Source organism: Vipera ursinii, assembly GCF_947247035.1.
Source record: "Vipera ursinii genome assembly, chromosome: Z".
NCBI lineage: Eukaryota > Metazoa > Chordata > Lepidosauria > Squamata > Viperidae > Vipera > Vipera ursinii.
The window spans coordinates 78669774-78697279 of NC_139517.1; the positions used below are offsets into that span (position 1 = coordinate 78669774).

Genomic DNA, 27506 nt, shown 5'->3' on the forward strand with positions numbered 1-27506 from the left:
TGGATGGTCCCACATCCGCACTAGAAGAAAATATGAAGTGCAGAGTCAAAATGGGGATGTGGGGACAGTCTTGGGCTTTCGGTTGGGAAGTACGGTCCGCTGTATCCTGAAGGATTAAAGTCCCATTTAAGCGTTCACGCGAATGCAACCGAAACTACTGTTCGTTTGCCCAATTAAGAGAGGTCTAAGATTACGGCTGGGCACGTGTTCGGCAAGCATCCACAACTCGGCGACCTGTTTTCGACACCATTAATATAGGGCTCTGCTCGGTACTGCAAGATGCGCTCGCTTTTCCCCGTAGCGGATTTCGACCCAGAGTGTCCCCCTTGCTGGCGGGAAGAGAACCGGTGGATCAGCTGATTCCCGGCTGGCGTTGGCAGCGAGGAGGGGGATTGTGGGTCGAGGTCTCTCTTTTTTTTCCCTGGCCAGATCAGGAGGCGCTAGGGCCCATTCCCAGCGCCACTCTGTGCTCCGTGAACAGCAGTGGGAGGGGCTGGTAGCAGCTTCAGGCGAATTCACAGCAGGGAACCAGCGGAGGAACAGGAGAATTGGCTGCCTCCCGCTGCGCAAGGGACAATTTCGTCATGTTGGTCCCGGCCGCCGATCCTTGCCCACCACCTCCTGTTTAGCCGGATGAGAATGAGTCCCCGGCCTGATTTGAGCGAGCTTCCTTTGCCTCCCACCGCTCAAGATATAAGACAGATCCAGTGGAGTCTCTTGTATCCTGGTCAGCAGTGACATTGTCTTGACAGCTGCTGCGGAGAAAAGTAAGGGACTGGTCTTTCTGTGAGTGGTCAGGTGTGTGTGTGTGAGAGAGAGAGACGTTCGCTACTAAAGATTAGCAGAGGGAGGGAGCCGCTGCGTTTCAGTGCAGTTGCTCTGATTTGGAAGGAGTGAAGGCGAACAGTGTAGGATGCTGTACACCCAGGGCAGCCTTCCCCAACCTGTATCCTCAATATGCATTAGGAAAAGATTGTAGTGTGCGGTTTAATCTCTATACAGCCGAAAGGGGAAGCTAGGTTTAGATTTGTGGGGCTTCATAGAATGTGTGTAGGTCTCTGTCACACAGAAATATATATACATACATATACTATGTGGGCATAAAAAAATTAAAAAAGAAAAGCGGAGGGATATCTATGGCCTGTGTCTCAGCTTGATGGATTACCCTTAAATCTAGATCTAAAAGATGTTCAGACAGAGACTTGTAATAGATTCAGCCAAAACAATAAAAGCTTATTAGTAAGGTTAGATGCATCAAGCAAGCATATGTTTAAAAAAGGGGAAATTTTGGACAATCTAAGCAATGTAAAGTTGCTTAAGCATTTGAAACAATTTTTTAAAAGATTAAAATTGCTCTGTTTTTAGCCCTGGCTTTAAGATTGCCATTCTTTAAATGCTTCTCCATGATGAATGTAAGAATTATGCTTAGAAATAACATAGGTGATAACTTAGGTATATTTTAGGTAAGATTTTTACTTAGATTTCATATGCAGGCTTTGTCCTGATGACCCATCTACTTAAGAGCTTCCTGGCCTGCTAATACTCATGCCACCAAAGAGGTTGTTCAATGTCTAATGGCTCATTAATACAGCAATCAAAGCTAGATCTTAATCCCAGACTACATAAAAACAGCTACAGATCTGTTCTATGGTTCCTTTGTACACATACTCTTTTCTCCTTCTCTTTCTTTCTCACCAAAGCATAGAACACGGGGGTCTTTTTATGTCACCTAATTGCTTGGGTACATATGTAGAGAATTCCAATGATACGCACTTCCTGTTTCTGATGCAGAGACATGCTTGCTCCTCATCACATACACCTACATACGTTCTTTCTTTCATCTAACAGTTCCTATAATATGGAGCATGGGATTTGTTCGTGCGTGCATGTTCTAACACACACTTTGCCTTTTACTTTCTCAAAATGTACCATCTCACCTGAATAAACAGAAATCCACTTTGTGTATATCTTTTGTGTTTCTCCTCTCTTGTGTGCTCATTTATCATCCCGCTCCTGCTATAGCTTCCTACATTTGTTTCTTTTTTGCCCTATATTTTTAAAGGAGGGAATAACATCTTATACTCGAATTTGCAGGCAACATTGTGCTTGTTTTAAAGTTGTCTGAGAACAGATGAGAACAGCAACATGTAACCTTGGAATATAATTTTGGAAGGCAGATGGGAGATTTTTTTCGTTCCCAGTGAAGCTCTTTACTTTGCCAGGTCCCACATTCCTTGTTGCATCTACATATGCTAGATAAGTGCAAGGAACTTCAACATTCAGATGCACAAGGATGAGGAGTTCTCTTTCCAAATCAAAAGGATTAAAAAGGTTTTCCCCTGCTAGGCCATCCCCCCACTCCCCACCCCTGAAGAGTTACCATTTTTGTACTCTTTTCTCTGCTGTCTCCTACCTGTAGTCTGAAACGCAGCAATTTTCAATTCTAAAACATGTTCAGACCAAGTCTCTGTAATTCCTGCTTCACCCGTTTGCAAAATTCATTTATTAATGCCTCTCTTCTCTACTTCCCAGCTTTTCTGAAGTCCTTCTTTCTATTGGTTGTTGCATCATCTTATTGCTAAGCACATTTGATTTGTGCTTAGATTGTAAGCCGCCCTGAGTCTTCGGAGAAGGGCGGGATATAAATGGGATTAAAATAAAAAAAAATTAAAAAAATTATTTGTATGCATCATCTTGTTTTGACGTCAAAGCAAATTGCATTTCTTCTATTTCTTTTTGTTAAAAAATGCTGAACATGCATTTCTCCTGCTATGTAGCTTGAACAAAAAGAGATGTTTTCTGCATTGTCCTGTTAACCCTATGAACAAATAAGTTACTACTCACAGCAGAGGGGCATTATTGACCCAGTTCATCGGATGCAACTTATATTTCTTCAAGCAGACATATTTAACACATTTGCTGAGCTCATACTTGTTGCTATACAAGTCGTATAACACTTTCATATGGGATGACATTTTCGATTTCATGAAATTTGGAAACAATTACTCCCCTGTGTAGTTAATCACTTGTAATTGAATTAACAGTTTAGAGCTGGTTGTACTGTATTTATTTTATCTTATATTCCACTATCATATTAATACTGAAATATAAGAGGTGCTTGAGATTTTAACTGTTTTCAAAACAGCTAGTTTTCATTGAGACTGATGGTTAATAATATTAGCTAGCCAGAATATCACAATTTCTTTTATTTAGTCTTGTAATCCCTTATAGAAAACACCTCTTTAATTTTTTTCTGTGTTTTTCCAGGAAGGATGAGTAAAGAATTTTTCATGTGTGATCTCATTAGCTGGAGACTCACTGTGTTTAAGCAAAGACATACCAAAACCCTCAATCCTTAACAGTTTGACTATGTTAATTAATTGTAGCCAAAGGTGGCCTCAAAGAACCAAAGACTTTTCTGTTTAAAAAGGCTCTTTTTCTGGACCTGTGAGTTATTTTTTTGGGGGGGGGAATCTGTAAGCAAAATAATATTTGAAAGCACTGCTACATTGATGCATTCATAATCTTAAGGAGCAATAGAAAAAGTTTAGATGTCCATATTCAGCATCTTAGCTGTGAAATTCCTTTCATTCATTCATACACACACACACACACACAAACACACATATGAGTCTCTAATTTTATGATTCTGATTTATTTGCTTTTCTTATTAGTCATCATTTTTATTAATAAAAATATTTTATAAGTTGTATAAAATGATACAAAAACATTTTTATAAAATGAAATAATACTTGAGTATGTTTAGATAGCTTTATCTGGCATTGGATTGCTTTTTCAGTTTTATTGCATCTGGCTAACCTTGCTTAGGTCTTGAAGCTAATCAGGGTCTGTCCTGATTAATACTGAGAGAGGCTCTTTCTTTCAGGACTGTGTGAAAAAAATATTGTAGAAGGTAGCAGTGGCAAACCATTTCTGTATTTGCTATCAGGAACATTACATAAATGCATCCAGAAAGGAACCAGGAGTCATATTGCTCTTGAAGAAGTCCATACTAATTAAATTGTTTTTTCACTAACTGCTCCTTAGCTACCTCTTGTCCAGAAGCTCAGTTTAGGAAATATATGTGAATGCTATAAAGGTACAGGTAAAGGTTCTCCCACACATGCATGCTAGTCGTTTCCAACTCTAGGGGCCGGTGCTCATCTCCGTTTCAAAGCCGAAGAGCCAGCGTTTGTCCGAGGACATCTCCGTGGTCATGTGGCCAGCATGACTAGACACCAAAGTCTCATGGAACGCTGTTACCTTCCCACCGTAGTGGTCCATATTTTTCTACTTGCCTTTTTACGTGCTTTCGAACTGCTAGGTTGGCAAAAGCTGGGATGAGTAACAGGCTCTCTCTCTGCTACGCGGCACTCGGGATTCGACCCGCCAAACTGCCGACCTTCTGATCGACAAGCTCAGCATCCTAACCCACTGAGCCACCGCGTCCCTGTGAATGCTATATAACAGGGCTTTTCAACCTTTTCACAGATTGTACCACTTTTAGGATATGGCAATATTTGAGTACCACCAGTCGCCTAGCAAGATGTCAAAACCTGATGACCCCCCCCCAAAAGGAAAAAAGTAATAAAGTACAGGTAGTCCTTGACTTACCACAGTTCATTTAGTGGCTGTTCCAAGTTACAACGCAATTGAAAAAAGTGACTTAAGACCATTTTTCACACTTATGACAGTTGCAGCATCCCCAGGGTCTTGTGACTTACATTCAGATGCTTGGCAACTGATTCATATTTATGATGGTCTCAGGGTCACATGATCCCCTTTTGCAACCTTCTGACAAGCAAAGTCAATGGGGAAGCTAAATTCACTTAAGAACTGTGTTAACTGCAGTAATTCACTTAAAAAATGTGGCAAGAAAAGTCATAAAATGGGACAAAGTTCATTTAACAAATTTCTCACTCAGCAACATAAATTATGGGCTCACTTGTGGTTGTAGGTTGATATCTGTACACCCACTTAGCACATTTTTAATGGGAAACTTGTGCCTGTTTCTCTGACATTAATCTTTGCACTGTTCTATCCCCTTCTCTCCTTCTTGGTTGACTCAAAGAAGCCGATAGGTGATTGCAGGGGCTTTGGGGTGTGTGTGAGGCTTCTACCATTGAAGAGGGGACATGTTGGGGGCGTGTTGGGGTGCTAGTTGGCTATCCCCCCAAAATTCCCTAACCTTAAAACAGCTCTTGGGTGGCAATAGTTACGCAGCACGAGGGGGTCAGGAGAAAGAGATGCGGCAATGCTAACTCCCAAGACTGAGGGGCTCAGATGCAGCTACAAGCAGGAGAGGCAGTGGGGAGCAAAGAAAGGAAATCAAACCTGATTGACAGGGAGCACAGTAACCCTGTCCCTACTCCACAGAGGGCAGATCCCCATCATCCCTGGCCTGGCAGGGGTTTTCCTGCTGCACCATTGCAGACAAAGGAGGGCTCTGGTGAGGAGGAAGAGGTGGTGGAGGAAGAAGGTTTAAACAAGCTTAGCAACCGGAGTGGGGATCCCCCCCAAAAAACAAACGTGCTTCATGGGTAACCTCCCAGCACAACAGAAGTGACCAAAACCTGCTGCATTCACCCAACAGACAGGAAGGGAAATAAAAACCAAACAGCCCCCCCCCCGCTGCCAATCCTCAACAGAAATGCTCATGACAACAAAAACCTCGGACAGGAGGAAGAGTGTGTGGGGGGTGCAGCACGCAAATGGTGAAGGCGTGCAGCTTCTGGCGTGGGGGGGGGCATGGTCTTTTTAAAAGAGTAAAACGAGGCAAAAAATAAAAATCCCCCATTCCAGCGCCCAATAGCTGGATGTGATCTTTTTTTTTCTTGTTCAGAAGAGACACTCTTCTATTTTAACCTTTTTTCCTTGTCATTTTTTGGAGTTTTCATCCTGCTTTTCTGAGAGGGCAGCATTTGGGGGGAGGGTGAAACTGCCCCCTTTCCCTCCCCTCCAAACCACAGCCAAGCAAGCTACCCACCTGCCCGCCCGCCCGCACTATTCCTCCTGTTTGAGGTTTTCATTGTCGTATTTCTGTTGAGGATTGGCAGCCGGGGGGGGGCTGTTTGGTTTTTATTCCCCCCATCTGCTGGGTGGATGCAGCAGGTTTTGGTCACTTCTGTCGTGCTGGGAGGTTACTCACAAAGCACGTTTGTTTTGGGGGGATCCCCACTCCAGTTGCTAAGCTTGCTTAAACCTTCCTCCTCCTTACCAGAGCCCTCCTTTGTCTGCAAAGGAGTGTTGTGTTGCCACCCAAGAGCTGTTTTAAGGTTAGGGAACCTTTGAGGGATAACCAACTAGTACCCCGACACCCCCCCATGCCCCACTTCAACTGCAGAAGCCGCACTTCCCCAAAGCCCCTGCAATCCCCTATCAGCGATCGCATGCTGCTCCGAGGAGGAATGCTGGAGGCAAATGGGTGGAGGCAGGAGGCTCAAGGAGAAGGAGACGTGGCCAAGGGTAGAAGGCAAAAGATCCTAAACCCACCGCCAATCAGCTGTAGCAGCATGCGCCGATCCTCGGCTCTCAGCAGAACCCAGGGGAACCTCACACAGTTTCACAGACTCTCTGCCCTAAGACTGCGTGTGGCTGCCTGCCACCCATCAGCTGGGGTCTCCTGGGGTCTCAGGAGAGTCCCAGTGATACTTCACGCAGTTCCAACTGACTCTCCCACAGGCCTGCGTGGCACTGCTGCCACTTCACCTCATCCACTTTTACACTTTTTAAACATTTTTTACAGTCCTTTTCAACCTGTCGTACGTGTACCACCTGCCAGGTCCTGACATACCACCAGTGGTACTCATACCACCGGTTGAAAAGCCCTGCTATATAGGAGCCGTGGAAGTGCAGTGGTTAGAATGCAGCATTGCAGGCTAACTGTGCCCACAGCCAGAAGTTCAATCCTGTCTGGTTCAAGTTTAACTCAGCCTTCCATCCTTGCGAGGTTAATAAAATGAGAGCCCAGATTGTTGGGGGCAACATGCTGGTTCAAATATGCTTCTGTGACAAAGAGGCTCACAAAGACAGCAATCTGTTTTGGGTACAATCTATCCAGTCAAGGTAACACAATCCAAGAAATGAAAGACTGAATGGTGACTGTGTCTCAAAGGAATGCTTACTAATCCAACAACAGAGCAATCAAAACACATCCTCCTAATACAGCACGTTCATGGAGTACATACTACACAGATATAAGAGTATACCTATGTTGTAATTCTCATCCTTCTGTCAAACATGTTCAAATGGTAATAATGCTTGTAATAATGCTTTAAATTACAACGGCTATGATTAGTAGTGAACATATGCAAGAGAATGATTCCATTTTCAGATAAAATGGAAAGGGAAGGTTTGGCTGGGAAGATTTCATCTTTTTACTAGTAACTTCCAGCATTTTAACTGAAGGAAGAACATAAAAAGTTATATGCAAAATATGCAAATTAACAATAAAGAATAAAATGTTATATTGGATAAAAGGCTACCTTTAGCAGGATGTTTAACTGGATATTATGATCTAGCTCAGAGGTCTCCAACCTTTTGAGCACCAGGACTGGTTCTGTGGAAAGAGGTTTTTCTGCAGACTAGAGGGGGCGTGGTTTCATATAACTGTCTACATCCCGCAAATGGGGCCTTGCTTGTTTGCGCAGACCGGTTTTTGGCGTGCTGAGGCCCGGTGCTGGTCCATGCACCAGGAGTGGGGGATTCCTGATCTAGCTGGCATATTTCTAATAAAACTTATAGAACAAAATGCTTAGTGTCCAAGGAGAAATAGAAATCTGACCTAAAGAAAGAAAACATCAAAGTTGACTCAAATTGCAAGCAGAATATATTAGAGATGAGAAATCTTCAACACAGAAATGTGGGATCTACAGTATGTACGTTAGCCATTAGGTCTATCAACCACAGGAGCAGAGGAAAAACAATACTTCTGTAGGTTTCTAAGTCTAAAGCAAAATATCTTAAGAGGAACAGATCAAATGAATATAAGTAAAACCAAAGCAATAAAATGTTGCAACCAATAACAAGAGAACAGAAATCCCTGAGGAACAGAGATACCTGACAGAAATAGGCAGGCAGAATCACCAGATAATTGGCTAAGAATAGATAAGTAAATTAATATAGGGCTCTCATCAAGTAAACTATAAAGACTTAGCTTAAAGTTTTCCAACAAGACTGTATTTTTCCAGTTGATATCTATTTGTGGTGTTTTCAAAATGCCATTCTCCTTAAACTCTCCAAATGAACTGAGTTAATATACCATAGTTGAAAATTATACTCATATCAACAGAAGCACGTGAAATGAAAGTTGATAGAAAAATCAATTTTTGTAAGGCTTTATTTCTGTTTGGATTACATAGGAATAATTGCCATTGAATTTAATGGAATTTAATTCTCAGTAGATTATATTGAAAATGAGGCAAAGGTTACTCTTTTTTCCAGTAAAGTTGGAAGACAATAACTTCCTTGGGTAAAAATTAAGAGACAGTGTTATCCAGTATTTAAGTTCAAGTGTCCTGAATCTTTTACAATCTATTTACCTTCTAGTTTAAATATGACATGGGTTTTACTCTACAAAATAGAAGAGCAAGGAAGATTCCAATCTTACTGTATTCCCCATTCCCCTTGTCTATTAAGCTTAAGTGCAGCATACACTGTATTTTGAAACAAAAAAAAAACCTAGTGGCAATTCAAAACATACCCATTAAAAGTAACTGCAGCTAACTTGGTCTAGTGGTTAAAGCACCAGACTAGAAACCAGGAGATAGTGAATTCTATACCCACCTTAGACATAAAAAAGATGGTTGGGTGACTTTGACCCAGTCATTCTCTCTCAGCCCAATTCACCTCACAAGGTGGTTGTGGTGGGAAAATAGGAGGAAGAAGTAGTAGGGATGTTTCTCACCTTGAGTTATTTATAAGAAATAATGAAGGCTGGGTAAAAATAATAATAATAATAATAATAATAATAATAATAATAATAATAATAATAATAATAATGAAGCAATTGGGGAATGATTGGGGAATTCAAATTTTGCAATCTAAAGATAATGTGTTCCAATAATCAACTACCTCCCTGTACGGTATGGGTTTTTGAATGTAGTAAGTCTTTAAAATAAGAAAGTGTTCCTACTTTTTTGATCAGTGACTAGTGATGAGATAATGATTTTTCTGGAAACAAAACTTGGAACTGAACCCATCTTTATTCTTGTATTCTTACAGTATTTTAAGTGGTTGGACATGTATTCCTTATTCAAAATTACTGTATGTATTGCCACTATCCAGCTTTCCCACTTAAGCCCTCTGAGTGCTTTCTGATTAATGTTACATTGTGATATGTTGGGTTATAGTTTAGTGGGATGTGTAAACCTAGCCGTTTTTAAAAATTCATTTAGTGTGATAATTTAATTTATTGTGGTAATTTATTATGGTAATTTGTATTACTGTAATAATTTAACTATTTTGCATTTATCTAGCCACTGTAGTTTAATCAAATTATAGAGAAAACAAATGGTAATTTACAACAGTTTGTAAATCCATCAATATAGAGAGACTTATTTACATGTATATAAGCATCTATAAGAATGTCCTAAAAATGCATTTGCAATATGGATATGCTGGACTTCAGCAAGTATCATTTACAACCAGCATAGGCAATCCATCGATATCCTAAACAGTATTACATAGCAACTTTACTTATGGTTAACTTAAACATGCTTTACTAAATCAGACTAAGGTGTTTTTTTTCTGGATTTTCATTTATGAACAGCTTTGTTCGGATTTTCACAAAATGCTAAGCTAAAATCTCATTACCTGGTATTTCATTATGTTAGTTGAAGACACAATGCTCTTTTAAACTGGTGTTTTAAACTTTGTGGATATTTGCCCTGCTGAAGAAGCCAGTAAGAGCTAATTAGTCTGAATTTACTGAGGCAATATAGATAATGGGAATACCGCAATTTTCCTCATTAACACAATTAGAGTAACAAGTAGAACTCCATTTTTTATATTAGATTGCAACATAATATTTGAGTGCTGGTGCAATAATTGAAATTGAAGCCTGGATGTAATTGTTAACATTTGCATTTTTATGATACAGCCTCTATTTGATCCCTATTCAAATACTGATAACCATATGCAAAGAGAGTCAGTTGGTAGACTGGAACTCCTGATTTATTTCAGATCAGTAAGAGGAATTCTGTGGAAAAAGCCATTCTTGTAGACTGGCAGGATCATAGATTTGAATCTCACTCATTATATCCAACTATGAGCATTTCTGGAGGTGGGAGAGCTTCCGTAATTCCATGCTACAGGGGAAGCAGGAATTCCTTCTCAATTTTACACAAGAGACAATTCTAGCCAGGCTGCTTCACAAATCTGAGATCAAATCCATCCTCAGGATATGTCCTGGGAGAGATGTAACAATCTTTTCTGCTCCTTTTCTCCTTACCATGTGGTATGTCAAGAGATCCATACACTTGGAGGTATTTGGAGACATGGAATATAGATAAATCATAGAATCTAGTGCAGGGGTGTCAAACTGCCAGCCCACAGGCCGGATGCATCATGCGGAAACTGTGCCCACCCCATTGCCGTCAATTGCAAAACCGTCCCAATACGTTGTGCGACATCACGTGACATCATGAGTTTGACATATCTGATCTAGTTCATCAAAGGAATCTGAAAATTTAATCTTATTATAAAGAATTTACATATATATAATGCAAGCTAATTATGCTGATGATAATAAAGCTGGATTGTGGACATTGCAATTCATGAATATAGCAGAATGGGAGAGAAATAATTGTCACAAAACACATGGACCTGCAAATAGAAGTAGAATGGCTAAGGCAAAAGAAAGCAAAGATAGGTCCTTGTGTGTAATCCCAAAACTTCCAGAATACTACTTGAACATCATCAGCAGTGACAAAACTATCAGTCAATTGCAAAAGGTAGCTTTACTTGGAACAGCTTATATCCTGGGACTACATGTTTAGCAGCATTGAACATTCACCTCAACCCATCCCAGGTGCTTGGGAAGGACTTGATTAAAATGCAAATCTAATCTACACATCTGGCTGACCGTGCAACCAACCATAATAATAATATGCTTTTTATGATTCCTTTTCATTCTTGCCATAAGCATGCAACATTTATTAACATATCTGAATAATCTATTGGAAATCACACATACAGCAGACAAGACTATCACAGTATCTTGAATTGCTTAGAAGGGTGGCATTTTAAAAATCATAGTTTCTAGAGGGCATCCATTTGGGGAAAGGTTCTGTGGACATTAACCATGATAAAGGTTCACCTATTTGCCTATGCCTCATTCAATAATATGCATGTTATCAGCTAAGTTTAATTCAGATATAATCTGAAATGCCTCTTGTATAATGTGTAAAAAAGTTGCAGATCAAACAAATCAAAATCACAACATCTACTTGTTAAATTTTTGCTCAACAAGACAAAAGTTCTGTAGTGAAAAAAGGAAGACACTTCTAGTAGATAACAATATATGTATTATAAATACAACAAAATATATCTATTATCCAACTTTCCAGCTAAGACCGTCCAGATGTCCAGGGAATTTTGGAAGTTGTCATCTTATGTATACAGATAAATCAATACAAGAGTACAAGGCCTATATTCAATCCAGTAGACTTAACTATAGTTACCTTCCTCAACTCAAGCTAATCAACTTGGGCCTCAAGTGTTAAAGTTCACTTTAAGAAACTGTTTCCTTCAAAAATTAATAATATCATTTTTCTTCTCCTTATTTTTAGGTTTCCAAGTGTAGTACAAAATGCCAACCATTGTCACCTTATTTTTTCTACTTTTAAGCATTGCAATTATTGTTACTATTACTCTTGTTCAGATGAATCGGAAACAGATCCTTTCTCCAGGTCTAAAGGTAGGCTTAAATAATAAGCTAGGACTTTTGCAATATCTAATGTTTAACTGAGATATTAATTGCTGAGCCGATAACATAATATTGAAAGCAAATTGCCTGAAAAGGCTCAGGCCAAGGAGAAACTACAGTTAGTTGCCACACTTAGCTGAGAACATAAGAGCAGTGGTGGGATTTAAATATGTGAACAATCGGTTCTCTGTGTGGATGCCGCTTCCAGAAATCCATTCTGGGCCTGGGCAACTAAAAATTAGCTACTGGTTCTGCCAAAGTGGTATGAACCGGCTGAATCCCACCACTGCATGAGAGACACTGTGTAGATTGAAGCCTGTTTATTGTCTTTTTTCTAGATGTTTTCCAAATATGCTGCCCTTCAACAACCATAATCCTTAGCTAAAGGATAAAAATAGAAAACCTGAGGGTATCTTGCTTAGATAAGAAAAAACAAACAAATGCAGGGCATGGTAGATTTTAGCTGACCAATTAAAAAGAAGCTACCAAAAATATAAAAAGGTTTTAACATAAAATACCAATCAAGAAGAGTTAACATTGTACTTAGGTAATTAAATTAATAATCATGTAATATGTGAGTATAGAGAATATTTCTGGACAATTACTATTAAAAATCTGAAGCTATCTATAGGGAGACTATACAGCTTCTTGTGAAAGGATCCATATTAATTATACAGTTTTCCCCTAAAACAAGATTTGGATTTGATGGGTGTAGCTACTAGCTTTTCGTACCAGTTACAACTTGTTGATGGCACTATTCTTCTAACTATCAATTCCAAGGGAGAAGAAAAAGGGGGAAATTACTAATGGAGTAAGTTCAAAATTTGAGATGCATTACAAGTGCAGCTCTTTTGAAGAAATTAATGGAACTCTAAGAGGCAGTAACCATTTTCAGACTCACACTGTAACCTGAAAAACATTGCAATGTTTTAATGAATTTCAAAAACTGGGTGGCTGGCTGTGATCCAAAACATGTCTTCTGAATCATTGTAAACAATAGTTAAGGAAAAACAGTTGTAGTTCTAAACAATGCAGTAGAGCAGGGCAGTAGATAAATTATGTTCCCTGTGATATTTTGGACTTGTGCCATTTGCTTCTTTTAAAAACTAATCTTCACTAACCATCTATTACTCTGCAACTTTGCATTTAATGCTACAATTCCAAGAAAATTTATTTATTTCCAAATGAATAACTAAGGAAGTCTTCTGGAGCTCATCAAGATTTGTTCCCTGATTCAGTCTGTTTATGATTCCTGCCTAAAATACTTTATTTCTTATAAAACAAGACCATGTTGTTAAATATACTGGTCTGGGGGGCTCTGAATTCAATGGACAGTATTACTACTTCAGAACATTACTGTAATAATAATAGTATTTGTTCACTTGGTCACACATGGATCACCTTTTACTGTTTCTGTGTGAGTCACAAGTATCTGCGTATGAGAATTCCACTGTATATATTTACCCTGGATCACAAAATGGAGATTTACAGAACACTGTAAATTCTCAAAAGTCAGATATATACTGCAGCCTTAACGAAAGAAACATGAAACACATTTTGTGAATGCAAAGAGGCATTGCATTTGTTTCTCTTGAATAGCTATGCCTGTTGCTGCATAGTAAGCTGGTTTTTGACATGGAGGAAGATTTGTACATTAATATATATAATAGTCAAGCCCAGATTTGAATTATTTGATGCCTAAAGGCAAAGGCAGGCTGACCCAAACATTCCACGTTCAGATATTAACCTGACACTGGCATTACAATGGCTATCCTCAGAACTTGCTCAGTGCTCATTTGAACAAAGGTTAAAGTGCAGCAGTTATGACATTAGTATCATGTGGGATGTAGATAGGGTCACCCATACCTTCATATGCTTTGCTGATGATTTGCATGGCACAGGCTGATCTACATCTTGATCTGCTCTCACAGTTGCCAAAGGCACTGCCTCTAACATGGTGTCCTTAAGATGCACTGGATTTCAATATAGATGGGTGCCGTGGTGGCTGCCGATTTGGGGGACTGAAGTCAACGCATCCAGAAGGCGCCTTATTGGGAAAGGCTCTGGTGGGAAAAGGTAGTGTAGTAAGACTCTTAATGGACCAAAACTGCATCCAAGAAATATTACTGGTATTAAGGAATGAAAATGGCCAGGGGTCTTGGAGGACTCAGGGGATAAGGTGATCTGATCTGAAAGAAAAAGCAGGTTCCTGCTATCATAGAGCTTCTCTCTACCTGGCATTAGGACCATACAAATACCATCAAAGTTAAATAATATAAATACAAATAATAATATTAAGCTTGTGTAAAGAACTTGGGGGCTACTTTTCTTGGATTATAATCTGTCTTTTCTCTCTGCTTTTCTCAGTATGGAATAGTGCTTGATGCTGGTTCATCTCGGACAACAGTCTATGTATATGAATGGCCAGCAGAAAAAGAAAATAATACCGGAGTAGTAAGTCAAACCTTCAAGTGTAATGTGAAAGGTGAGGAAGAAATATTGAAATAATTGCCTGGAATTAAAAAAATCACAAGGATTGAACTGTCTTGATGGAAGAGAGTGAGGACAAATCAGTTTATATGTTTGAGTCATACTGAGCACCGATCTAGTGCATGATAGAATGATTTTGGATCCTAAGTCAAAGATTTCTTCTCTGCTTAGAATTGCTACAACAAAAGGGCAGATTTTCAAGTTTGGAATCTAACCACAGACAAAACTATACATAAATGGTTATATTCACGACTATGGAACTATTACACTAATAGAGGAAATAAGTACCGTATGCTTTTATCTCACATGAATTTTATAGATATTTATCATTCTTCTTTCTTATCTTTTCTATATCTGAAAGTGAGAGGGGTCAGTTTGATAAAGAAATTACCTGTATAATCATTGAGTTTCATAGGTAGAATATGTAGCCCTGACCTGATCAGAGCTCACCTGTTTTCATCACTAATCTTTCATGTTTTGGACAAAGTAATTTCCAGATTAACCAAACTTTAAATGTTATTTGATCTGTTGCTTTTGAATTCTTCATGCAAGGGTATCTTTTTTTGAGGTGGCATGTACTCTCTAATCAAACAGATTTGTGTGTTAAGTGAGTTCCTCACTGGTAGATACAAACTCACAAACCCCTGTGCTCATGCAAACAATTAGGAATTGAAATAACCATGGCAGCATTTGATGTTCTTTCCAGACTAATAGTACAATAAAAACTGTAGATACCGTATATACTAGGTAGGATCTGCAGCCTCCTAATAGAATCCTACCTGAAAATTATTAGTTTTTTTTAAAGCACTGCTTTTATGAATAATGAAATAGTAGACAAGTCACAATCTGCAGCACTCTTAGGCAGATTCTCAGTCTGATAATCTCACAAGGTCAGGATTCTCTTAAAGCACAGGACCACATATTTAAATATTCCTCATTTTAGAATGGATCATCAGTCTTTCTAGGTCCTGTTTTCCTCCACCATTCGTATCTTTGGATATGCTCAAAGTAAAGAGTAACGTGAGGCATATAAAGTATCAATCAATTTTAGCAGATAAAGTTATTCTTATCATAATCTGTTCAGGCATAATGCTTGATCTCCTAGGATAAATGCCAAAAAAGACATTTTGCATATTTTAACTTGGACAGTTTCAAATAAAGGAAAGGGTATTGTGGAGAAACATTTTCAATGTGCCTTCTTCACAAATCTCAAAGATAGTTTAGGAGAGTTTTCTCTAAAAGTGCAATTTTCTTACCAGAGCAAACATTAATAGTTATATAAGCAAATAAGCTTATGTATCCAGTACGTAGTAACTTGGTTTTCTGGACTTCCATCAGATGAAAGCTAAGGTATTCATATGGTTTTCAGCAGAAATTTTTGTCTGATGTCCCAATGAGGCTTCATTATTGCACTAATTTAAAAGTGATTGGCTTATAGTATTTGTAATCTATATAAGATGTAAACTCAGAGGGTTGTTTGGTGAGAACTGCCAGGAATCGTGCTATCTATATTTTGATTGGTCTGCCTCAAAATTTGCTGATCAGGTGATATATCTTACCCAGCTTTATAGATCTGTTGATGGCTGATTTATTTATTTGAATGGCCCTTTTTCTGTTTGTGTGATCTATTATCTCCATATACACCCAGCCAAATATGTAACCTGCTTTATAATATTCTAAGAATTTTCAGAGCAATTATCTCACAGCACATAAGATCACTGCATAGGAACACACATAAACAAAATTAAAACATGTTGCCCTCACCAAGTCCCCCCCATCAGAATTTAATTACCTCCAAAATATATTCATCTCCTCCAAACACTAGGTCTCATAGTGTCCAGAAACCAAGCAATCAAACAAACATTTACAAGAATTCTGCACAAACCAAAAGATTACATACCTGGCAGAGATAGAATTAATGTTATATACAAATTAACAGGACTGGAACCAGCACTACATATGAAAACAGGATACTATTATTTAAAACTATTTTAGATTTTTTAAAATTCAGCTTCATAATGCTTATCTATGAAGATTCTCAATCTTCTAAGTCATGATTGTCTTAAAGATGCTTTTTCCAAAAAGCAACTGGATTTTCTTGGTTTCTTTTTTAAAACATTTCGCTTCTCATCTAAGAAGCTTTTACAGTTTTAACTGAATTTATAATGCTTGTAAACCTCTTCTGTTTTTCTGTTTGTTTTCTCGATTCCTGATTTCTTTTATATTGTGTTTTTAAATAGATACTAAAATAAATTTTAAAAAATTAAAAGTTCTAATACACCATTATTGGCAATTACAAATAAATACAAGATACACAGATATGTAGGCTGCAAAAATATGGATTACCACTAGTGGAAGTAGAGAAACAGATATATTGTGCTGATCTTGGCAGAACAAACTAAAAATATTTTAATTATTTTTTCTAGGTCCTGGAATATCCAGCTATGGCAGCAACCCTCAAGAAATTGCTATGCCCATCAACGATTGCATGAATAAAGTAAAGGAGAAAATTCCTTTTCATTTGCATAAAAGCATACCTGTCTACTTGGGAGCCACAGCTGGCATGAGACTTCTGAGGTATAATAGGAAAATTAGAGCACATTCTGATATGGTTCTTTTAAATAGGGCCGCTACACATAATTTTTTATTCATTTGTTTCAGTACAGACTGCAGCAGAGCATAATAACAATTTACAAGAACATTTTCTCCTTATTTAACCCCCATTATTCTATGAGATTAATAGATGAATTAGCTGACCCTATACACCCAAAGGAGATTGTGATCTTTCTTAGATAGATTGTTGGGAAATAAAATCTTTGCAGATATTAAACAGATTTTTAATGACTTTAAAAAAGTCAATCCTAGGTCTGAATGTTCCTGGGTATTTCACAATAGGATTAGCTTTTTTAAATAAATTTCAGCAAACAGAGACCTTGATATTCTCATTTGTACAGCTTTATTGCTATTTTGCATATGTCCGTTTTATTTCTTTAAAATCATGTACGTATAGATTTTTGTGGGTTATGCAATGCAAATAATAATCTTTCGAATGTCCATGATTGAAATAAAATGTTTTTGTCAGTTTTTTGAAGAAAATAGCGAAGGATTGAAATTCTGGCTTACTAAATGATTTATAAATAGGCGCACATAATTATGGTCAATATGTATTATGATATCCAACTATGATACATATATGTATAATGAGGATCCACAGCATTTTCTCTTGTGGATGCATGACAACAATTCAACCTTGCTAATGCATAAGCATTTCCATACAGTATGTATTACACCTGTTATTTAGAAAGCAGGACATGCATTTTTGCAATAGATTTACAAAGCAATAGCATAGATGTCTACTCATAAATAATTAGTATTCCATTTAGTGAAACTTCTAAATAAGCAGGTATTGATAATTACACAGAGTATACCTGTGGGAAAGCCTCATTGATCTTTCTAAGGAAATATGGATAAACATGCAGCTTTATCTTGGGGCTTGTTCACACATGTATATTCATAACTCACCCACTGTAATGATGTTTGAATGATCCAGCACAAATTAATAAGATACAACCTGGTTATCATTTCAAACACAATCTTTTCCAAAGAGTTTATGCTTTTAATTGAAACAATAAAATAATCAGATGATGTTTTGTATGCATGTCTGAATCAACCTTTGATGGTTTCTTATTAAAGCCTGCTCTTCACAAATTAAAAAAAATCAACTTTCTGTAGTTAGTCGATTTAGTAAATTATGAAGATAAGCATCTCCTTTCAGACACTCAGCATTTTGTCTTCTGTGAATTACTTAGGTTGCAAAATGAATCAGCAGCCAGTGAAGTCCTTCAGAGCATTCAGACCTATTTCACGTCACAGCCCTTTGACTTTAGGGGTGCTCAAATCATAACTGGGCAAGAGGAAGGGGTATATGGATGGATTACAGCCAACTATTTAAAAGGCAATTTCTTGGAGGTGTGTGGAATATTATGCATGTTTACTACATTCTATTATTTCTCACATATCTAAATGGATATATGCTGCGATTAACATAGCCTTCCCACACTTTATGCAAGGCAAAAATTAAGGCATTTGCCTAAGTATAAGTATACAGGTAGTCCTTGACTTACAACCACAATTGAATCCAACATTTCTGTTGTTAAGCGAGGCAGTTGTTAGGTGAGTTTTGCCCAGTTTTACAGCCTTTCGTGTGACAGTTGTTAAGTGAATCACTGAAGTTGTTAAGTTAGTAACACATTTAGTTAGTTAGTACACAGTGAATCTGGCTTCCTCATTGATTCTTGTCAGAAAGTTGCAAAAAGGTGATCACATGACTATGGGACACTGCAAATGTCATACATATGAACCAGTTGCCAGGTACCTGAATTTTGGTCACATGACCATAGAGATGCTGCAAAAGTCATGTTTGTGAAAAACTGTCATAATGTACTTTTTTTGCGGTGCCATTGTAACTTTCAGCAGTCACTAAACGAACTGTTGTAAATTTAAATGTGGCAGTAATGTTAGGAAAAGCTTGCCAGCAAAAGTTCCCACTTTTAATTTGTTTTGTTTAGTATTGATTTTCTATATGCCAAATATAAACACCTTATGCATTTAAAGTATTTGTTATTAATTCTGAATACATATTCATAAAAATTTTGGGCAAGTAATAAGAAAGGAAACCCCTTTTCAAAATTTCATGAATCGTTTAATCTGTAAATTGATTCAAGGAGAAATCAATAATATTTTTTTTTGAAGATTCTGGACATATCTGCAGAACCTGGTCCATCTGCAGTCTATGGTGTCACTATTATGTCCCATGTTTATCTGCTCTAAAAGCAAGGCGATTTCATGAGTACTGCACAGTGTTGATTGATGGAGTATACAGTCACTATTCAGACTCACTGTTTAATGCTAAAAGATCAAATTGAGAAAGGAGGATAAAGTGAAATAGTAAGGCAGCCACTGTTTTTATGGCTAGCAGTTTTTTCCTTTCATTGTCTGCTTAAGTGAAAATTTTTTTACAGTGGAATTGTTCTTCATACTGAGGATAATATGTATAAATTTCACAGTGAATTGTATACTTCGTTCAGTTGTATAGGCCAGACATGTCAATCACAAGGCCCGGGGACCGGATCCGGCCCGTGAAGTGGTTTCATGCGGCCCGCGAAGCCATCTTGGAAACAGTGAGGGAACAGCCCCCACTGCCGTGGCCCTGGCCCAAAGACCCTCCTCCTGCCAGAGACCCTCAGATCTATCCCACTCCTGACCAGGCCCCCATAGGCACCCTTGATGTGAATGATGTAGAGCTGGCCAGGCCCACCCAGTAGGTTACACCCACTCTAGCCACGCCCACCCAGTAGGCCACGCCCACCCAGGCCGTACCCACCCGGCCCCCTGAGGGCAACCGCAATGCTGATGCGGCCCTCAATGAAATTGAGTTTGACACCCCTGGTATAGGCTGAGTGCAGTTATTACTTGTATTATATTATACAGTATTCATCTCTCTCCCTTCAATGGGCATATTTATTTTTGAAAAATTAGTGTTGTTTATTTCAAAATTCCATGTAAAAGTTATGAATCACCATGCAGAGCTACATTTTTATTCATGCTGTAAACAATAGCTCTTTGATTCAAATAAATTTATAAATAAAAAAAATTGAATTCCACCTCCTTTCTAGTAATATCCATGTATGAAAAAAATTAAAACTTGTAAAAAATGTGAAATTATCAAGGAGATTGTTAGTATATTTGTCAGGTCAGTTCTTTAAATGAATAAGAAACGTATTAAAAGTGTTCTTTCAACTTTCACTGTTAGCACTTAGTTATTGTCCTTATAACTGAAACTTTTTATAGCAAGAATAAATAATTCATATCGGAATTAAGAAATTCAAAAGTCTTTCTAATGCGCTCTCTCTCTCTATATGTGTGTGTGTGTGTTAAATGTTTGTTAAGCATTCAGAATACACTTGCTTAGTCCCAGACACAGGACAAATCTTATTTCCTGTTTCAGCCTAGCCCAAGGCCATCTACAGGCAGTAGCCACAGCAGTGGAAGCTCATATTGGTCTCCCTTCATTTTTTGTTAGCAAGCCAAAAAATTTACACACACACACACACACACACATATATATATATATACACACATACACACGTTTTGAGCAAGAGAGATGTACACACACACACACACACACACACACATATATATATATATATATATATATACATACACACACACGTGTGTGTGTGTGTGTGTGTGTGTGTGTGTGTGTGTGTGTGTGCATCTCTCTTGCTCATTCCACAAGATCTAGCAAAGAGGCATGTTTTGGGAGCCACTGACAAGGGCACTAGATTCTATACCTCAGCTTATTTGAGCAGTGTGATTTTACAAAAGAAAAGGGAAATGTACTACTAATCCAGTTTTCATAGAGTATGAGTGCATAATAAAGTTGTGAAAAGACAAAACTTTTAGAATAAATATTTTTTATCTTATTTCAGCTTATCCAGTATGAACTTCATCCAACTTCAACTTCTAGGAATCTCAGCAATGAGAAATTGGAAAGACATCAGAGCTGAGAAAATTCATTCATTGAAGCTGGTTATACAGACACTGGCCAACCAAAGAGTTGTATCTCTGTTTAGATGTTTTGGCAACCCTTTGGCCTTTCCACCAGTGGTGGGATTCAAATATGTGAACAACCAGTTCTCTGTGTGGGTGCAGCTTCTGGAAATTAGTTTAGGGCCTGGGCAACAAAAAATTAGATACTGGTTCTGCCGAAGTGGTGCGAACTGGCTGAATGTAACTACTGCTTTCCACTCAGCTTGGTCATTCCTTTCTTGATGGCATCTCTCAATAGGCTAGAACGTTTTTCTCTAATTAGCTATTATTTTGTTTCTTTGCAACTATGAAAAGTGAGTTCCTCAATTGTAGTTTTTAATGTAAGTTCTATCTAAAAGAATCCTACAGAATATTAGAGATTTTTCCATTTTGATTTGAGCATTATTTTCTAATATCTTCTATGTTAAGAAAGAGAAGAGCAGAATCCCATAGCAGATGATATTTCAGCTTGGTCTTTTTTATATATAGAAAAACCTTTGGAGTGCCTGGGTCCATCCCCATGGAGTTGAGACTATCGGTGCGCTGGATCTAGGAGGGGCTTCCACTCAGATATCATTCATTCCTGAGGAAAGCATACAAATTTCCAACAGTACACTACAAGTACAGCTGTTTGGTTACCAATACAGGGTGTACACCTACAGTTTCCAATGTTATGGGAGAGACGAAGCGGAGAAAAAACTGCTAGCTTCAATTCTGCAGGTATGACTGCGATCAGGTTCATTAGGACTTAGATGTGATTGAATGTGCAACTGGAAGAGGAGTGGGGAAGAGTTTTGGCAACACAGCTTTCCTGTGGCCTGGATGAAGAGACTGCATAGTCCTGAGCTGGATGGTGTGAGGGAAAGATTCAGGGTAGCCACACTTTAAACTCTCAAGAATATAGTTAGTAGCTTAGAAGGTTAGAGTTTTAGTTTGGCCAGATTTTGTTCATAAGGTGTAAGCAAATAAAAATTGGGCTTGATTGGATTTTGCTGTTGTTGTCTCTGGGCTTGGGCATGATATCAGCTCTCGATTCCCAAAATGCTATCCCATGTTCTATCAAATATAACTTCTGATACCACTAGGCTTCCTTATCCCCAAGAATGCTGCGTCCATAAAAATAAATAAATGAATAAATAAAAGAGAGAGAGAGAGACAGAGAAAATTCTTGAAGAAATTAAAATGGAGCTGAAGTAAGACTGCATCATTGCTTTGTTTATAAATGTAATGAATCCTTCTTGGCTTTGTCTTTTTTATTTTATATGTGTTTTCATAAACTTAGGTTTCAGACAGTAAATCCGGGATAAAAAATCCATGCTATCCTCAGAATTATAGAACTGTTCTGACAATGAAACATTTATATGGAAGCCTTTGCACAACATTTCTAAGACCAGAGAGCTACACCCCAAGCCAGCCTGTACATGTCATAGGAACTGGGGATCCAGTCCTTTGCAGGGAGGCAGTGTCAACGTTATTTGATTTCAAATCTTGTAGAGACAGAGAAGACTGCTCATTCAATGGAACCTATCAGCCAAAAGTTAAAGGGAATTTTGTGGTAAGTCCTGATTATTGGCTGTTTACTGCATTGTTACTTTATTTGGTTGACCGTGAATATTATAGATACTGTTTCTAATTTTATTGTATTGTAGTTTTTATATATAACATTTGCTAGTGGATGAGAAGGCTGAATATACCTTTCTGCTCTGATAAAATAAACCTTCAAGTAAAATGTTCTTTCAGTCACTAATCTGGCTTTATTTATAGGCCTTTTCTGGATTTTATTACACAGTCAGTGCTCTGAATTTAACTGGACAATTTTCACTGGCTGAGTTCAATTCAAGCATGTGGACTTTCTGCTCACAGGATTGGAACCAGGTCTGTATCAATCTCTAGCTTTTGGAAAAAGTACTAGCAAAAGGCATTGCATATTCCTATGCAGAGTCAACTTTCTTAGTTCAAATGCTTAAAGAAAAAGCTACTCTTAGAACAAATATTGGTCATAAAGCTATATGACACTAGGCACCAATCAAGTGTCATGCTGCTAGGAGTGATCCAGGCTAAGTTGAACAAATGTTTAAGACTGCAGTCTCTACTGGTTTTGAAAAGAACCTCATTGAGTGTAGTAAAATTTATTGGAGCAGACCAAAGGATTCCCACATTTCTTAAATTGTGCTTTTTGATTTACATTATTTGAAAAACTGAATATAATATACCTAGTACAGGTAGCCCTCAACCTACAACCAGAATTGAGCCCCAAATTTTGGTCGCTAAGTGAGACAGTTGTTAAGTGAATTTTGTCCCATATTATGACCTTTCTTGTCACAGTTAATGAATCACTGAAGTTGTTTAGTTGGTAACACAGTTGTAAAGTAAATCTGAATTTCCCATTGACTTTTGCTTGTCAGAAGGTCGCAAAAGGTAATGACATGATCTAGGAACACTGCAACCATCATAAATATGAACTAGTTGCCAAGTATCCAAATTTTGATCGCGTGATCACATGGGGATTCTGCAACAGTCATATGTGAAAAATGGTCATAAGTCATTTTTTAAAGTGCTGTTGTAACTTCAAATGATCACTAAATGAATTGTTGTAAGTTGAGGACTATATTCCATTCTAATAAAATTACTAAAATAGTTTTAGTAATAGGTTATATCAGACTTTCTATTCTCTGGAAAAATATATATTTTGAAAATTAACTGAAACAATTACTTCCTGACATATGATATTATTTGCCTATTGTATCAATACTTCTTGAGATACTTGAGTTTGCAATTAATTACAGCAAAGATCTCTCTATGAGATTTCAGGAAGTCATTTTCTTAGGTACAGTATTTTAATCATTATAATCACAACAGAAAAATAGGAAATAGATTTTTTTAAAAATAAATCTTACTTCGTTATCAATAGTCAGTTTTGTTTTTCAGTTGCCATTTATGCTCTCTAAATTTGAGGAAACATATGCAAGATCTTACTGCTTTTCAGCAAACTATATCTACCACTTACTTATACATGGGTATAAGTTCAATGCTGACAACTGGCCTCAGATTCATTTTCAAAAAGAAGTAAGTTAATTATGATTTAAGATTATTTAATTCAGAAAAACACAGGTCTTGAAGAATTAAAAGATCTGGAAGGGATTCTGAGTTAGAGCCATTTTATATCTCCATATATGTTCTTAAAGCTGCCTCAGTAAAGAAATTGGTTTATTATGGCTCATTAAAGAAATTGGTTTATTATGGTCCAATTATAAAATGTGACCAGGTGACAGATTTGGGGGCTTTTAATACTATTTCATACTGTTTGATAGAACTTAAATAACTAGTCTAGTCTGGATTTATCATTTAGATTTAATGTATTAAATATTTTCAAATACTCCTGGCTATAGAAAGAAGCATTCATTTTTGATCCTCTACGTTTTTATCTTGCTTTATGCATTAAGGAAAAGGCAATACTTTGAAATGCCACACTAATTTTTCTTTGCAGCATTTCTAAGACCATTCTGATTTTCCTTTTACATGACAACCATTACATAGCATTTAATCACACATTGGGCTGCTAAGCTATATTGTGACTTGCTTGGCTTTGGTTTAGTTTGTTGAGTAAATCCAATAAACTTGGTAATTCAATAAATTCTGGTTAAATAAGGAATAGTTTAATACAATGGATGAACCAAACTAATAAGATTAGAAACCAGATTTGCATCACGAGGGTCTTTCTTGTCATAGATTTAGCTTTGGGAAAAGTTAAATATTTGTCCTGAAACTGTCTGTATAAAAGTTCTTGTTCAGTATTGTAGGAGTTATTTCTGTGGTGGGATTCAGACAGTTCACACCAGCTTGTCAGAACCAGTAGCTAATTTTTTGTTGCCCAGGCCCAGAATGGACTTCCGGAAACGGCATCCACACAGAGAACCGGTTGTTCACATATTTGAATCCCACCACTGAGTTATTTGTTTTTAAAATGCATGTGTTGTCCCTCAAACTGGGTCAAAATGTTAATTAATCTTTGGAAGAATAAAATCAAATCCTACAAAATAAGAATACTGTAAATAAAAAGATCCTCTCAAATAATTTACCATTAATATTAAGATATGCAATTTACAAGATTTTTACCCTTGCTCACTGTTATTTCTCTTAGGTGATAAAACTAATACCCAAAATTAGAATTGTACTAAGTTTTGATTTAGTTTCCCTAATAAGTTTAATATACATACCGTATATGGAGCACACTATAGTTCTGAGTTCTGATATAAGCCCTTAATCTATGGAAAGGGAAAAAATACATGAATTCAACCTTATATAAAATAATTTTTTATTCAAATATCTGTGGTATTATTAAAACAAGCAGTAGAGTGTTATCTTGCTGCCAAAAAGACTCCCCTCATGTGTGCATCCAACTAGCAAAGATAGGTCATGGCACCACTTGTGCAAGATGGGTGAGAATATTTTAATGGCCCACAACTGCTTCAGCACATTTTCAGTTTTGTCTGGGCTTGGAAGCTAAGGGTTGGGCCTTTGATGAAAAATTACAAAGAAATTTCAGAGTTGTACACTATTTTTAGCAACTAAAAAACCCCAAAAGAAGATAAGTATATCATTTCAGTGTTATTTTAAAATTCAAAAGAAAAATTACAAGCTCTTGTCCATTTAGTTACCAGGAGCTGAATTCAATGAAGAAGTGTCTTTCTGTTTATATGGAGCATACGTTTGGCTTGCCTGAGTTGTACTGAATGAAGAGGAATTGTATTGGGCCACATATAAAATATAATATATAGTTAAGGTATATAAATCACAAGGGACGCGATGGCTCAGTGAGTTAGGATGCTGAGCTTGTCGATCAGATGTCGGCAGTTTGGCGGGTTGAATCCCGAGTGCCACGTAACAGAGTGAGCGCCTGTTACTCGTCCCAGCTTCTGCCAACCTAGCAGTTCTAAAGCACGTAAAAATGCAAGTAGAAAAATAGGGACCACCACGGTGGGAAGGTAACAGCATTCTGTGCGCCATTGGTGTCTAGTCATACCAGCCACATGACCACGGAGATGTCCTCGGACAAGCGCTGGCTCTTCGGCTTTGAAACAGAGATGAGCACCGGCCCCTAGAGTTGGAAACGACTAGCACGCATGTGCGGGGGAACCTTTACCTTTACCTTATATAAATCACATAACAATGTTAAAAGTTTTTGACCTTGTGGGGTTGCATTACTAATGGGTTGGACATGGCGGATATAGAGCATTTGCATTTTGTAATAAAAACGGCCTTACATTTTAATGGCAGTAATATGGTGTTTCTTTTTTGTGCTTTAGGTTGATAACAGCAGCATTGCCTGGTCACTGGGCTATATGCTTAGCCTCACCAATATGATCCCAGCAGAAAGCAATAGAATTTGGTTACCTATGAATCCTTCTCTGTTTGCTGGACTGCTCCTCTTCTTCACAGCAGTGGCATTACTGTGTCTGATTTTCCTGGTGTATTCATATGTTCGATCTCGCATGCAAAAGAACAGTTGTCAAGTTGAGCATGTGTTTGCCATAGAATAAATCATGTTCAAGAGACCAGAACTTTCACTAATTATGTAAAAAGCACAGGAAAACCCCCCAGTAGCTATAAGAAAGTATCACTTTACAAGTATCTCAATCTATTTTAGTTCTCATCTAGAATTTTGATGCAGTTCAAGATTTAATTGTTTATTTGAAGATATAAAAACAAAAAATCAAGCAGGGGCAAAGGACTGTCAGAAGAGAGTTTTGATTTACCCAAGAACTAAATAGCCTTTACCCCTTTTGATTGGGGGGGGGAATCATCTAAGGCAAATTAGCCAGGTTTGTTTGTATTTCTGATCAGGATGATTAAAGAATAATTTGCAAAATAACCTTTTAAACGTTACTGAAGTTGAAATTGGAAATTCTCTATAACAATTAGTAACAAGATTAGTAATATGAAATGAAAAAACTTAATTTCATGTATGCAAAAGGAATATGACCAGAATCAAAGCAGAAGGTTATTGGGAAAATATGTTCTCAATATCTTACTGGAAAATAATTCCTACATGTTTAGGCTTATTGGACAGGAAAGATCCACAATCAGGAAATGGGTTAAGGAACCATACAGAACTATAGTGTCTCTAAAATATCGTTGCCCACCAATTGATGTGCCAACAATGGAATTCATGCATTATGTTTGCATGAAGTCAATAAACTCTGTAACACATCTCCTCCCTACTGCAAGACATATGATTTTCAGTGCCCTCAACTCATCAGCTTGATGGCAAGTCTGAAACACTCAGGTATCCTTCCCATATCTATGTTGCTCATAAAACAGTGGTTTGGATTTCAATTTACCTCATTGTTTTTTAAAGTAACTATTCCCCCCTCCCAACCCTGATTTGTTGAGTCTACAGCTCTCAAGACAGCACAGTCAATGTATCCAGAAGATGCAAAGCTGTAAAAGAAAAAGAAAACTTAAAAATGACCCTTTGGGGAGAAGTATTCAAGACTCA

At 37.6% G+C, this 27506-nt stretch overlaps 1 protein-coding gene across 1 annotated transcript; it reads left to right on the top strand.

Moving 5' to 3' along the window:
• Window positions 1-27396, top strand: ENTPD3 (ectonucleoside triphosphate diphosphohydrolase 3). Its single transcript, XM_083378556.1, has 10 exons — window positions 1-767; window positions 11790-11917; window positions 14294-14411; window positions 16843-16993; window positions 18226-18385; window positions 21497-21727; window positions 22290-22562; window positions 22772-22882; window positions 23936-24073; window positions 26314-27396. The coding sequence occupies exons 2-10, from the start codon at window positions 11810-11812 to the stop codon at window positions 26545-26547; spliced, it is 1524 nt and encodes a 507-aa protein (XP_083234682.1). The 5' UTR covers window positions 1-767; window positions 11790-11809; the 3' UTR covers window positions 26548-27396.
• The last annotated feature ends 110 nt before the right edge of the window (window positions 27397-27506 follow it).

What these genes read in the sequence shown, in the direction of transcription:
- ENTPD3 (XM_083378556.1), top strand. Translation starts at nt 11,810, where the DNA reads ATGCCAACCATTGTCACCTTATTTTTTCTACTTTTAAGCATTGCAATT. An exon ending in TCCTTTCTCCAGGTCTAAAG is followed by an intron (nt 11,918 to 14,293) that starts GTAGGCTTAAAT and finishes TGCTTTTCTCAG; the next exon opens with TATGGAATAGTGCTTGATGC. An exon ending in TAAAAGGCAATTTCTTGGAG is followed by an intron (nt 18,386 to 21,496) that starts GTGTGTGGAATA and finishes TTTTATATATAG; the next exon opens with AAAAACCTTTGGAGTGCCTG.